Here is a 14,147-nt window from a genome sequence, read left to right as displayed (position 1 = left end):
TGTAATTGGAGTGTAAAGCTAGGGTATATTTGTGTGTATAAGCAATACAAAGGGATTTAGAAGAGAATTAAATTTATTCGAAGGTGGTTGCTCTCAGCTAATATGAAGTTATTTATTTTTTTTTTTATAGTGATGAATCCGTGCATAATATGTTTATAAAACATGTATTTCTTACTAAACTGTAATAGGCTATTGGAAATCTTATAGATTTGCATCATTCACAATTTATTCAAAATACTGACAACTTACAAGGCATTTCGGTACACATTTTAAGGTCTCTTCTGATAATTCATTTATATATATTTTTGTTTTTGTTTTTTTCATAAAAATGGATTGTTGACAAGTTTTACAAAATCACAAAATAACCACATTGATTAATGACTAATCATAAGTGAAATGTCATATCAAATACAATAATACTGTTTACATCAAATTGGCTTGGCTGTAGAATGCACATAATGAGGAAATAGTCTACATCCTTAGGAAATTCAAATAATCCCAAATATTAATGTTGTACAAAGTAGAGTAGCAAACATTTAAAAATCGCTGAAAGACCAAACCTTACAAAATTACTGTTCACACATAGACATCGAAACGTCGTCATTCACATATGTACAATTTTAATAATTAAGCACTTTGGTTTAATAATACAAAAATGAAATTCTTTACCGATTAAAAAATAAATTAAAAAGATTTTGAAATCAATGCGGGATTTACAAAAATAATACAGCAACATGCGTACGACCAGTACACTATTTAGAACCGTAGACACTCATGACATGTTTTTATATCGATTGGTGTGTTAGGCAGTGACATTAGCTGTCAAGGGGCCAGTGCATCCTTCAGTAAGGCAGTAATAGTGAACAAGCCTACTCTTTGAACTGACTTAGCGTCAGCCTGTGGCCATCCAGTCTTTAAAAAAATATGAGAAAAAGATGTCAAAGTCAGTTTAGTAATTTTGCCAAAGGAATATTCTATGGCTCGCATTTTGTTAGAAGATGTCCCTCCGATCTGGATTGCCGTACATTGGCCCCTCTGTATGGCCCGGTGTGGACGAACCACTGGGTGGGGTCTGGGGCCCACTGGCACCGGAGCTGTGACACACGTACCATTCGCTTAAATTGGCCGGCTGGGAAGATGACGAGAGTGGCTCGGAGAGCGCAGAGGGAGCTGGCTCTCGTCCCAAGTCCGAGGAAGGAGAAACAAGAGAAGGAGTCGATGATTCGTAACCCGAACTCGGAGGTGGAGACTTGCAGTGCACCTTCATGTGTTTTCTCAAAGAGCTGGGATGCGTGTACGATTTGTCACAACCTCTGACTTTGCAGTTGTATGGCTTATCGCTGGTATGTACGTGGGAATGCTTTTTCCGGTCACTGCTGTTGGCGAACCGTCTGTCACAGCCGTCGAACTCACATTTAAAAGGTTTTTCACCTAAAACAAGAAGCACATAAGTCAAATGTCAATATATGTGAAAGTACATTGCCTGTGTACTCATTGCATTGCATATTTACTCATTATAATGAAGCGCGTTACTATAATGAGCCCAAAACCAAATATTCTTTACATAGGACCTAATGCATACCAGTCTATGGTAAATCAGGTCACATGAGTCCCTTGATATTGTGATTATCGTTTTACTGCCATGTCTCTCTGAAGGCAAGCCCCCTGTGACAGCAATCATTCCTTTTTACAGTTACAGATTATTGGGCATCTGCTTGCACAAAGTTGTTTTTATTATTTCGAGCTATGACCTAGTAGTTTCATTTACCTTTGGAATGTGAAGCATGGAGATCTCATAAAATACATCTGATCCACCATCTAAACTGCTATTATGCATGTCCCACTGTAACCATAATAGCTGCTGGAGAAGGCAGCTAGGCAATAGAAATATTTGAATTAATTCGCTTATTTCCGAAGAACATAAGCTCCAGGAGTTTATAAGACCACGTAATTGCTGCTGTATAATTACAGTTGCTCACTGAATATCAATTTGACCTTCAGCTGTTGGGCCCAAAGAGCCAGTCAAGAATATTAGTGTACTACATGAAAGCGGTAAGGATGAGAGACCCTTGGGAAACCATATCCATAACCAAAGATTTAAATACTGCCTAAGCAAGAAAATAATCTCTCAGCCCCAGGGAAATTCGTACAGAAAGTAGTATATTGTGTGTATCACCTGGTTAGACATCAAATTTACATCTAAATGTTATCTAAAATGTCAACCAAGTCTCATGAAAATTCGTACATATTTTATGAGTTGGCTATTTCGTATGATTTCGTAGGAGTTTGTCTGTCTAAATTTGCAAGAGTTCATCATGTGCAAATGCCCGGATGTCTAATGCGGAAGTAAGCGCGAGTTTTGCACAGGATGTGTTAAGGATATACTTATTAACAGTATCCCCTTACCCAAACCCCTTAACTAAACCTAACCGATCAGTAGAGTGTGTAAACATGATAGGAAGCTGTTGTGTGTGACAGAAGCAAATCATTGTTGTGTATTAGATGGAAACGATGTCCAGCCACGTCATTGGCTGTAGTGAAGTACAAATTCATAAGAGTGCAGTCCTACAATATCATACGAATTAGCCAAATTTAGAAAAGTTGTACGAATCCTTACTATTTCGCTGTGAGAGTGTGTAGAAAATGTAGATTCCATAGGCATCCATTTACAGTAGCTATTTTGAAAATCTCATTATACCAAGGCAATGGGCAATGGAAAAATGTTTCAGTGTTTGTAATCCAGAGAGGTCCTCAAATAATCAAATCCAGACCCAGCAAAATAACAAATCAGACCAAAAGCATTTCATTAATACTGAATAGGAATGTTCCATTTAGTAATAAATATAAAACATATGTGAAGTCAGGTCTGAGTAAGTTCTTCAGAACTTTAAAACCGACTTGTTGCATGCAGCCACTCAAGAGAAGTTTTGAGAACAGTGCATTCTTGGTTCCTCATATTGTCGCACATATAGTTTGGAATAAATAGTTTCTCTTGGTGCAAGTAATGACAGTCGATTTGGACAGTTTATTGCTAAAAAGTTTTATTTTGGAAGTAAAAGTCGTTGACTTTGGGTAACCGGAACACAACAAGCTGCAGTGTAAGAAAAACTAGACTACTAAAAGTGCAACCATGGCCCTGTCTTGTCCTAAAGCGAGAACTTCAATAAGTGTCTGGAAAAACAAGTGTTACAAATGACCGTTTGCGGTCTCCATAATTCAGCGAAAGAGTAGTATTTATCAATAGAACGGTTTGCAAAGGCAAACTCACGGGCATCCACATCTCAGAATACTTCATATAAACAGGCAATGTCCACAAACTATTTATTGTGCAAAAAATAGGCTAATTTAGTCATTATAAACATAACGCGGAACCCTATGGCTTTCCCCCTTATGTTTTCTGTCGACTAAACAGGAGGCAGTAGGCCCCAAACATATGAATGTTTTGGGACAGTCATGAAGCTGGAAACAATTTGTGAATGTATGGAATATATAATTTTCAAAATAGCATTAAAAAGCGAGCAATGTATAACAGTGCTGCTTGCTTTAATGGCCTTAATTATTTTTGTCGTCTTTTCAAAGCACAATTTATCGCTCAAAGTTGATTGAAATTCATCAAATAACAATTCGATTATGATTATGGTGTCAGTGTAGAAAAGTCAAAGCATACTGATTGTTTTACCTCCCCAGTAAAAACTCTTAAATGTCATCCAAGCAGTTTTGATTTTCGAGAAAAAAAAAAAGAAAAAAAAAATTGTGCATCATTTAAGCAAGACAATTGCACTTAAACTAGTTGCCTTCTATTAAAATAGGTTAACACTTTAGTTGTATCTCTAGCAAAGGGAGTGTTATATGCCAAAACTATTCAACTAAAATGTCCCGTGGGACCTGAATGAAGTCACTGACCTGTGTGTGTCCTTTTGTGGATTTTCAAGTTTTCCGACCGGGCAAATACTTTTCCGCAGCCAGGGAATGGACAGGGAAACGGTTTCTCTCCGGTGTGCACTCTGATGTGATTCACAAGTTTGTACTTTGCTTTAAACGGCTTTCCCTCTCGTGGACATTCATCCCAAAAACAGATATGGTTCGCTTGCTCCGGTCCACCAACGTGCTCCACAGTCACATGTGTCACTAGTTCGTGCATGGTGCTGTATGTTTTGGAGCAGAGTTTCTTGGCAGAGTGCTCTGGTTCCAACCACTTGCAGATGAGCTCTTGCTTGATCGGTTGCCTCATGTAACGGAAAAAGGCGCCGGCTCCGTGATGGTGGTGGTGCGCGCTGAGGTTCATGTTCAGACTGAGTCCGCCGTATCCGTGCAGAGGAGAACCAGCGAACGGGTCCGCCCTGGAGCTCGCCACTTGACTCAAATGATCAGTCCTAACGTACATTTCGGCAGGTATTCCTAACCTTATTTGTCCGTTCAAGGCTTGGCCACCTGGTGCTCCGTTGGACGGCTGCTCGTGATGAAGTCCAGGGAAGAGAGCATGGTTCCCGGGGTCGGGGTGATGACCATAGTGTCCCGGATAGCTACCTGTTGTCGAGACAAACATTCCGTGGTGAGAGGCTGAACCACCAGAAGTCTGATCGGTCAGCACGGGCATGGCTTGAGCTGTCAAATCTCGTCGAATAAGGAAATCTCTACCTGCGGATAACGCCTGGGCCGTGTGAGACATAGAGTATGGGACCGTTGCCGCCTGCACCGGGCCAAAAGCTCTCGTTTGACTGGAGACCACTTCGCCGTGGCCTGCAATATGATGATTGTGGTGGTGATGGTAGTGGGGATAATGATGGGTTGGGCTTATTTTGAGGGCCGCGGAGTGCCCCATGTGTTCTGGCCCGAATGGACTCGGCCCCAGGCGGGGTTCCGCAGTCATCTCCCCAGGGTGCGAGTGAGCCATTGAGTGTGGATGGCTGCTGAACCCCGGGAAGCCTGTCACGCTCTGAGGGGTATGGTGGTGATGATGGTGATGGTGGTGAGCCCCTGCCAAGTCAACTAATCTCAGCGTCGTGTTCCGTTTGGAAAACGCGGGGTCCATCACAGGGCTTCCCAAAGCATCCACGCTCATTACTCCTAATTCTAGAATAACTTGACAGCAGGCAAAATAATAATAATGATGATGATGACAAATATATTTTAATCGCTTTGAAAAATACAGAAGAAGAAGAAAAAAAAAAAAAACTTCCCCTTAAAGTTTAGTTGCTATCTCAGTGCCTACGTGGAATCCCATTCGGTTGAGAGGCAGCAGCAGGACGCTTTGATATACTGAATAGAGATTCATGGTAGGCGCTGCAGCCCGTGGAGCCAAACAATCACGGAGCGCTCTAATTGGTCAGAGTTCTGTGATTGACGTCACTCGTGACAGTTTCCAATGTGAAGAAAAATCTTTTAGTGACAGCAAATAACTAGAGCGCATGCTCCAAGCCTCAGGCAGCAGATGAAAAAAAAAAAAGGTTTTTGTTATGCAAAGGTTATTGTACTTTAAAGTGCAATCCCAAATTACACCGAAGCAATGCAATCTTTCTTTATCTATAATGCTCTGGAAAACCTGCAAACGCGCGTCAAGACAATGCGTTTTACTCTGAGTGGACTCGCATGCAATACAAATATCATGCAGGTTCTGCCTTGTAGTCAGTTATTTGAAAACACTCATATACACCGACAGAGCACATATGAATAAACAGTAAGTGCAAAAGATAAAGTTCGGAACTGCATTCTGCCTTACTCAGACTCCGATTTTTCTGTGTTTAACCATTTTATTGACTAAGGTTTTCACCCTCTTTTCCATGCTTGTACGTCGTCGTCATGGGATCGGTGTCTTGTGAAAACAACAACGACCTGTTGTTATGATCAGGGGTAATTTTCGGCCTCAGTTGTTCAGCGGTGGCGGAACAGGCACGCAGGAGGTGGTGCTTCAACAAAAGTGTACAGGGCACTTTCACAGTCCGAGTAACTGTTAAGCGAAATTCCTAACACTCAGTCTTTCCTAAATGTAAAAGTTTATCACCGATTACGTGCCGTGATTTCATAAACACTCTGTTGAAATTGCACCTGCTATGACTAAATTAGATTTATGAATCAGCTGATAAGTTTATTATATGAAAACCTTGAAAGAAAATTGACAGTCCTTGTGAAAACTGTAGTAGTACACAATGCTTTTTGTAATTTTCTTTGAACTTTGTCCTCAAAGTCATTGTATGCAAATGCTTTCAAGACACATTTTGAGTGTATATATCTAAACGATGTTTTATTAGACTACTATATTTATTAGAATCATTTAACACACTTTCACAGCGAAATGTAAGGATTCCTACGACTTTTTTTTTAATTTGGCTAATTCGTATGATATTGTACGACCTTCACTACAGCCAATGACTTCGCTGGACATCGTTTTCAGCTAATACGCGACAATTGCCTTCTGTCACACATGCTTCCTATCATGTTTACACACTCTACTGATCCATTAGGTTTAGATAATGGGTTTGGGTAAGAGCATAATATTAATAAGCATGTCCTTGATGGCTCTGGTGTGGAACTTTGCATTACACATCCAGGCATTTGCACGTGATGAAATACTACGAATTTATACAAAGGAAATGGTATGAAATCATATGAAATAGCCAAATCATAAAATTAGACCTTGCTTCGAAACTTTGCATCAACCGTTCTGAAAACACTGTTTGCATTTTTATACAGTTGTTTTTTCTTAATAAATAAATAAATAAATAATATTTTTGTGTAATAAGAACGTATCAAAAACACCAACGCCTTTGAGCCTTTTTGCGTCTAAGCTGCAAGTGTTTTTTTATTTTTTTATTTGCAGTTTTAATGTGCAAGTCAGATGTGACCTAAAGAGAAAGTGACCAAAACTATTTGCCTTTTCATGAAGTTTAATATTTGAAATAAATTATAATGTCTTATATAGCCTTGCTTTTAAAAGTGTTTTACATGTTTATGTTTGTTACAAATATCTTTGTGTTTGTTACCGATATCTTTGCTTCTAATATCTGTATCTCACATTTAAATATGCAATGAAACGAATCCATCAGAGTTCTAAAAAGTTTTAGAAGTCTCTGTTTCAGTCATTGCGATGGTGTGAAAGAGGTTTTAGTGAATGGAACGGTTTCCATCTTCCACAACAATTAAAAAAGGCAAACTAAAGATTTCAAAACAATTATTATCTTGATCGCAACTGTTTTGTAGCTATATCTTAATCAAATCAGATACAAATACGACGTTTTGGTTGAACTGACCCAAAAGATAGTCAGCCAGTTAGATTTATGTCAAATATCATAAATACAATCTCCATTGCCTTTAGGTGGATTATACATGAGAGTAGAGGCCGAATTTAGATTGTATTAGTGCTCATATGTCTCGATGAAAATGGAAACAGTTGACCCCCCACCCCACATTGCTTTGTAACTCAACTCTAAGGTATATTGTGTATTTTTGTGTCAGCATACCGTACTGTATAGAGTAGGAACATAGCATTTATTTATTTATTTATTTATTTATTTTTGTTGCATGACAGCAACATAGCAGTGCAATGAAGGATTAGCCTACGTAATGTATCTGAAAGTCATTGTGATAGTTTCATATCGACCTTAAGTAGTTCTGAGCTCACTTGAACACAAAATCCAAACATTTAAAAACTAAGTATCTACTCTGAAAATACTATAAGCATAGCCTTAAGCATTTCTTTACCCGCAATAGGCCTACTTTTAATGAAGGTTAATGCGTTCAGTTATTGATGCAAGTAAATTGCAATTCCCTTGAGAAACGTCATGAATTGATCTGTCAGGCCTCTGGTGACAAAGCCATATCATCCATGTCATAAATGAGTAAACACTGTGTCAACTATGACGCATAGTGAAGATGTTAGTGAAATGGCTGGGGCTCAGGGTCGAAGCTGCAGTCTTTGGCACGAAACTAAAAGTTTCTTTATAAGTTATTATGCATGTGATAGACAGAATAGAATAATAGGCAAAGAAACACGGCGAGTTTGTTTGATTTGAAAAAGGAAAATTATACTCGTGAACGAAGATCAGCTACTGCCGCACATTATTGATTTACACGATAACAGGAACATGGCGCGTTCTAAGGAAAAAAAAAATAACAAAAAAAAAAAAACCGCATGTCGCATGCTTAATTCAAAAATATGCATAAAACTATAGCACAAATAAAATTATGATCTCAGGACACACTTTGGATGTTTGATAGTCTTAGTACAGAACATGTGAAAATCAAGTTGATTGGTACCAAAAAGAATATGTGTGCTTTTCTTTTTTACATTTGTATAATTATCTCTCAGAAAAGAAAAGAAACAAATCATTAGAGTAGCCTATTCTTTAGCATGCCCTTCAAAGTTCCGTTTCCTTTTACTTTATTTCTGTAATCTAATTTAATTGTTGCAATCAGTAGCTACTTGTGTATGAAAAACACCTTACTATGTTTTATCTGTTCATTTTGCTCGGTAAGCAATTCCCAATGATTCCAGCTTCCAAAATTCATTTTGTCCCAATGCTGTCTTACCGTTTTCCACCTGTTGAAGACATCGTCCAGATTTATTTTATAAAAATAACGTCCTTAAGACCAACAAATTCAACTCAACAGCTTCACCTGGCTCTCTCTCTCTCTCTCTGGAAAGGGTTTGGGAGTGTATGAAGCTGAAGGCTGCAGGCTGGATGATATTTTAATGGCTCGTGGCTTTGAATTCCAGCCGCCGGAGTTTCCAGCAGAGAGAGAATCCCACTTCACAACTTCCACAACCCACAACTTTTACACACAAACACACACACACACACACACACACACACACACACACACACACACACACACACGGGTCGTACATTACGGCCTTAACCTTTCAAAAACACATGTTGAAAATATGGATAACAGAAAGAGACACCTCTTTCGCAAGTTTGAAATTATTAAATGAAGTTGGAAGGCCTAACAGTACAGAAACAACTGAGGCTCACAATCTGAATTGTGTACTTGTTGCTTTAAAAAAAAAAAAAAAAAAACACGTACAAATCCAAACACTAAGTATATGCAAACAACAGTACCACAAATTAAATGATTTTCAAAAGCACACTGTGACTTTAATCGCGCATTGCAAAACCACTGGGTAAGAGTTTTCTACACATCTCTCAAAATGAAATGTCATTGAAAATGGTGCATGAGAAGAAAACCAACCAAAAAATAAAAAAAGAAGCTTGAATATGAATGGCTCAATGCTAAAGTTGCCAAAAACAAACAAACAAACAAACAAAAAACAAAAAAAGAACAAAAAAGAATATATAATATACTGTATATACATACTGTACATATAATATAGTTTAATTTTCAGTCCACATTCACATTTATGGAAACAACATGTAAAATGTGTAGACTTTGCTTTTTCACCCAACAGATGCATGACTTCCACACCATAAAAATCACTTAAAAAATAATTTCACCAAGTGTTTACTAGAGTGTTTACTAGATGCACGCGCAGGTTTACTCCAGGAGTATAGCATTGCTTCCACAGAAGTAGGCCAAACGTGGAAGTACTCGGTCGGGGACAAAATGTATTATTCTGCCATGCATTCCCTAAACTCTGTTTTCAGAATTTTACCATCCCGAGCAAAATCACAGTCAGCAACCAACCTCCCGACAATCCCATAGATTGATGATGCAAACCGACCAATCGCACTGATGCTGAGGCATGGCGGGCTGTTATTTGGTGAGTGAATGTTAGTAGGGGGAGAGCGCCCTCTCCAATGATGGTCCAAGCACGGGGTCACGTGCCGCCCCCCTCCTTCCCCATTCATCAGGGGTGGACTGTGTTGTCTTTTCAATTCATTTATCTGCAGGAATGATTGCGACTATCAGTCTGAAGCTCACCGCCTGACTGAGGAGGTGAAAGTTGCGCCACAGGAAGATAAACCGCAAAAGACAATATTGCACATGATTTGCGTGTGCATCGGATGAGCAGGAGAGAGGAGAATCCTCTCCACTAAAAAGTAAATAGAAATAGGGGATCGAAGATTGCCTTGCACACTTAAGTCAGAGAAATAGCAAGCAGAGACAGTTGTTAGAGATTCTTCCTCTCTCAGTCTCCTCAGCTGCAGACTGAAGATGCTCTTGGACGCAGGACCACAGTATCCCACCATTGGAGTGACTACTTTCGGCTCCGCCAGACATCACTCAACAGGCGAAGTTACAGACAGAGAAGTGGCTCTGGGCATCAATCCGTTCGCCGACGGCATGGGAGCTTTTAAAATCAACCATGGCACCCACGATCTGGGCTCTGGGCAGACGGCATTTTCCTCGCAAGCGCCCGGCTACGCCGCCGCCGCTGCCCTGGGACACCATCACCACCCCACTCATGTCAGCTCTTACTCCACCGCCGCCTTCAACTCCACTCGGGACTTTCTCTTTCGGAACCGGGGCTTCGGAGACGCCACGAGCGCGCAGCACGGTCTGTTCGCCTCCGCCGCGGGAAGTTTCGCCGGGCCACACGGACATTCTGATGCCGCCGGGCACCTGCTCTTCCCGGGACTGCACGAGCAAGCAGCCACGCACGCCTCATCCAACGTGGTGAACAGTCAGATGCGCCTGGGCTTTTCCGGGGACATGTACAGCAGGGCCGAGCAATACGGCCACGTCGCGAGTCCCAGGTCCGAACATTACGCCTCGACCCAGCTGCACGGCTATGGCCCCATGAACATGGCTGCCCATCACGGGGCAGGGGCCTTCTTTCGGTACATGAGACAGCCCATAAAGCAAGAGCTCATCTGCAAATGGGTCGAACCCGAGCAACTGACAAATCCGAAAAAGTCCTGCAACAAAACTTTCAGCACCATGCACGAGCTCGTGACCCACCTGACGGTGGAGCACGTTGGGGGACCGGAGCAGTCGAATCACATTTGCTTTTGGGAAGAATGTCCCCGGGAAGGAAAACCGTTTAAAGCAAAGTACAAACTTGTTAATCATATTCGAGTGCACACCGGAGAGAAACCGTTTCCATGTCCGTTCCCAGGCTGTGGAAAAGTATTTGCCCGATCGGAAAATCTGAAAATCCATAAAAGAACACACACCGGTAAGAAATTAATTATTCGCAATATTAATAACATTATATTTACTTTATTGTTGTGGAACAGTAAATAAGCATTTCTTGCGAGTCAAAGAAAATAATGGTGAAATATTAAATGGTTATTAATTTGTTGCTTTGTATATCAATAATTTTCAAACCCAGCACTATATAAGCTACAAAAAAAAAAAAAAAAAAAAAAAATTAAATAGTATTTCTTTTCGTTCTGGAGTATACACTATCTAATAAATTAAACATTTAGGAGCATAGAATATATATATATATATAAATTGGGAGGAAGTTTATATGGTATTTTTATTTGTATTTTATTATGATTATTATTTTTTTTTTTGTGAAAATGAACAATAACTTTTTTCATAATGCGCTTATCTGCCCATATAAACGATCGTTCCATCTTATTTAATTTTAATAAATCCTAATTATGTATCTACAAAAAAAAAAATAAAAAAAATAAAAAAAAAATAAAATGTGCAAGTATTTGAGAGATATTTGGTCTGTGTTTTTGTTTTAGGTGAAAAACCCTTCAAGTGTGAGTTTGAAGGCTGTGACAGGCGCTTTGCGAACAGCAGTGACCGTAAGAAACACATGCACGTGCATACCTCTGACAAACCCTATCTCTGCAAAATGTGTGATAAATCCTACACACACCCCAGCTCCCTCCGGAAACACATGAAGGTAAAAAAAAAAATATATATATATATATATATATATATATATATATATTTCCTCTCATTATTCTTCACATTCATTAATGCATGGAAAATTGTGGACGCTTCCACTTCTTCTTCTTTCTTCTTCTTCTTCTTCTTCTTCTTCTTCTTCTTCTTCTTATTATTATTATTATTATTATTATTATTATTTTGTTTTACTTTTTAACAGTTTACTTTTTTTTTTTTCCCGCATGACTTGGAAACCACAAAATATGATTTTATAAAATGACTTGAAAATAATAAGAAATAAAGTCGCAAACGGTTGTTTTGGTTTTCTTTATGGGATATTATGAAGCGCATATGATCATTACGCATATATCCACTGTTTTGTTTGGCTTCGACGCAGGTTCACGAGTCAGCATCTCAAGGACCTCAACCCTCTCCAGCAGCCAGCTCGGGCTACGAGTCCTCCACGCCACCCACCATCGTGTCCCCTTCCACAGAAAATCAGAGCAGCAGTTCCATATCACCAGCATCATCCACAGTCCACCACACAAGCAGCCACAGCACGCTGTCGTCAAATTTTAATGAATGGTACGTGTAAATATTTTCAAAAGACTGCAGAATTGAGACTGCTTGGGAATCAAGACTCAAAATTCAGCCTATTCGCGCGTGGACCTACAAACACACACAATGTGAAGAATCCGAACGCTTTTCAGAAACGGCTGTCTAGAGAGAACGATGCATGGACGGGGAGTGCAACGCTCTTAACAGCCGAATGTTTCCACCATTTCTTTCCTCTGTTTTTTTTTTTTTTTTTTTTTTTTTTTAATATATATATATATATATATATTTTATTATTATTCTCCTCATATTTTCGGGACTGTACAGAGAACTCCAGTTGCATGCTACCAGCAGGTCACAGCCTGTTTTTTTTTTTTTTTTTTTTTTTTGTACATAAAGATTCACTTAGTTTAAAATGTAATATTTTATTTTGTAAATAGTCATAATACATTTTAAGGGAATTTGTGAAAATGTGGTCCCTAGATATATGGCCAATGAGATGGTTTTACGAATATTGCGATGAACAGTCTTAATTGAAAAGAATGTTATAGTTTATGTGTACCAAATGTGAATTACCCAGTATTACCACAGTCTACACGTTTACCTAACCGATTAGTATTAATGTGCTTTTGTATCCAGTGCAACATTTCGTCTTCAGTCCAGTCTGAGTAGCACACAGTTGTTGTTATTTAATGTCATGTCGATAAACCGTGTAGTGAAAGCCTGAAACTCCGTGTCAATCTTGTTTATGTAAGTAAAAAAAAAAAAAGAAAAAAAAAAAAAGAAAAAAAAATTCTATAAAACTATTTGTCTATCGCATTGGCAACTGCAAGAAATTAGTACTTGTATATAACTCAATTTTCCATATTTATCCGCATGTAAAGGACCGGTAACATGTTAGAGATAAACGGTATTTATGGAAAATGCGTTCGTAGGGTATGTCAAATTGAGTTTACAAAATAATGTTTGGTTACTTTTCGTACAATATTAAAGAATTAAACGTACCAAAAAAAAAAAAAAAAAAAAAAAAAAAAAAGAAAAAGCCTTCGATATCTTATTTCTCATCTGTGCTTTAGCGATTGAATAAATATCAACAAAGAAAACATCACAAGCAATTTCTGTAATCTATTTATTTCTGTTTATTTATTTGAATATTTATCATTTTGAAATTAAAACATCACACAATTGCAACATTAACCACTGGTGATAAGTAGCCTATCTAAAGGACAAGAGTCAGTCTTTAGGATTGAACCCCTAACGTGGAAACAATAACCCACAGTGACAATTTAGTTCTAAATAAACCAATTCCTGCTCTAGTTAGTTTGTATTACTAATGCTGCAGGGCAGGACGAATGATTTATTTTTATTTGTATATATAATAATTTAATTTTGACTCTTGTAACCCTCATTATTCTGGGGGAGTAAAATTGACCAAGTCCCTGGAGTAACGTTGTAATGCATTAAAAAGACAAATCGTGACGGATTTACTTATCTTAACTCTCTTCATGGCCTTATGTAATTATCCTTGTTTGGAACCAGTATATGGTAGGAGTGGAGGATTTCAAACTTAACCAAGGAGAGAGTGAGTGGCTGTTGGGCTTTTGTTCTTGGTTGCAACTTGCTTGATCGCCCCATTAGGCACATCAAGATCATGCTCGTGCTTAATATCACCAGTGCGCAATTCATTGCGCCAACTACAAACGACTCTGTTTGGACATTACGATCTACAAAATGACCAATTGTTTAACTATTGCGGGTTTTCCCCCCTTCACGGTCAGAAAGTTTTGCAGAATGAGAGATGTACAGGCTTCTTATGCAGGGAGGGGGCAAGCACGTGGTCAGTA

At 38.9% G+C, this 14,147-nt stretch overlaps 2 protein-coding genes across 2 annotated transcripts; one reads left to right on the top strand and one right to left on the bottom strand.

Annotated features, from left to right (window-relative positions):
* Window positions 1–201: 201 nt before the first annotated feature.
* Window positions 202–9,134, bottom strand: LOC127434248 (zinc finger protein ZIC 4-like). The gene is made up of 2 exons (XM_051686846.1): window positions 3,904–9,134; window positions 202–1,431 (listed from the first exon to the last, which is right to left on the bottom strand). The coding sequence occupies exons 1-2, from the start codon at window positions 5,060–5,062 to the stop codon at window positions 992–994; spliced, it is 1,599 nt and encodes a 532-aa protein (XP_051542806.1). The 5' UTR covers window positions 5,063–9,134; the 3' UTR covers window positions 202–991.
* Window positions 9,135–9,870: 736 nt separating this feature from the next.
* Window positions 9,871–13,414, top strand: LOC127434250 (zinc finger protein ZIC 1). The gene is made up of 3 exons (XM_051686848.1): window positions 9,871–11,077; window positions 11,601–11,764; window positions 12,146–13,414. The coding sequence occupies exons 1-3, from the start codon at window positions 10,114–10,116 to the stop codon at window positions 12,341–12,343; spliced, it is 1,326 nt and encodes a 441-aa protein (XP_051542808.1). The 5' UTR covers window positions 9,871–10,113; the 3' UTR covers window positions 12,344–13,414.
* Window positions 13,415–14,147: the final 733 nt, after the last annotated feature.

Source organism: Myxocyprinus asiaticus, chromosome 44 (assembly GCF_019703515.2).
Source record: "Myxocyprinus asiaticus isolate MX2 ecotype Aquarium Trade chromosome 44, UBuf_Myxa_2, whole genome shotgun sequence".
Taxonomy (NCBI): domain Eukaryota; kingdom Metazoa; phylum Chordata; class Actinopteri; order Cypriniformes; family Catostomidae; genus Myxocyprinus; species Myxocyprinus asiaticus.
The sequence above is the reverse complement of the archived record's forward strand: the minus strand, read 5'-3'. Positions and strand labels throughout refer to the sequence as shown.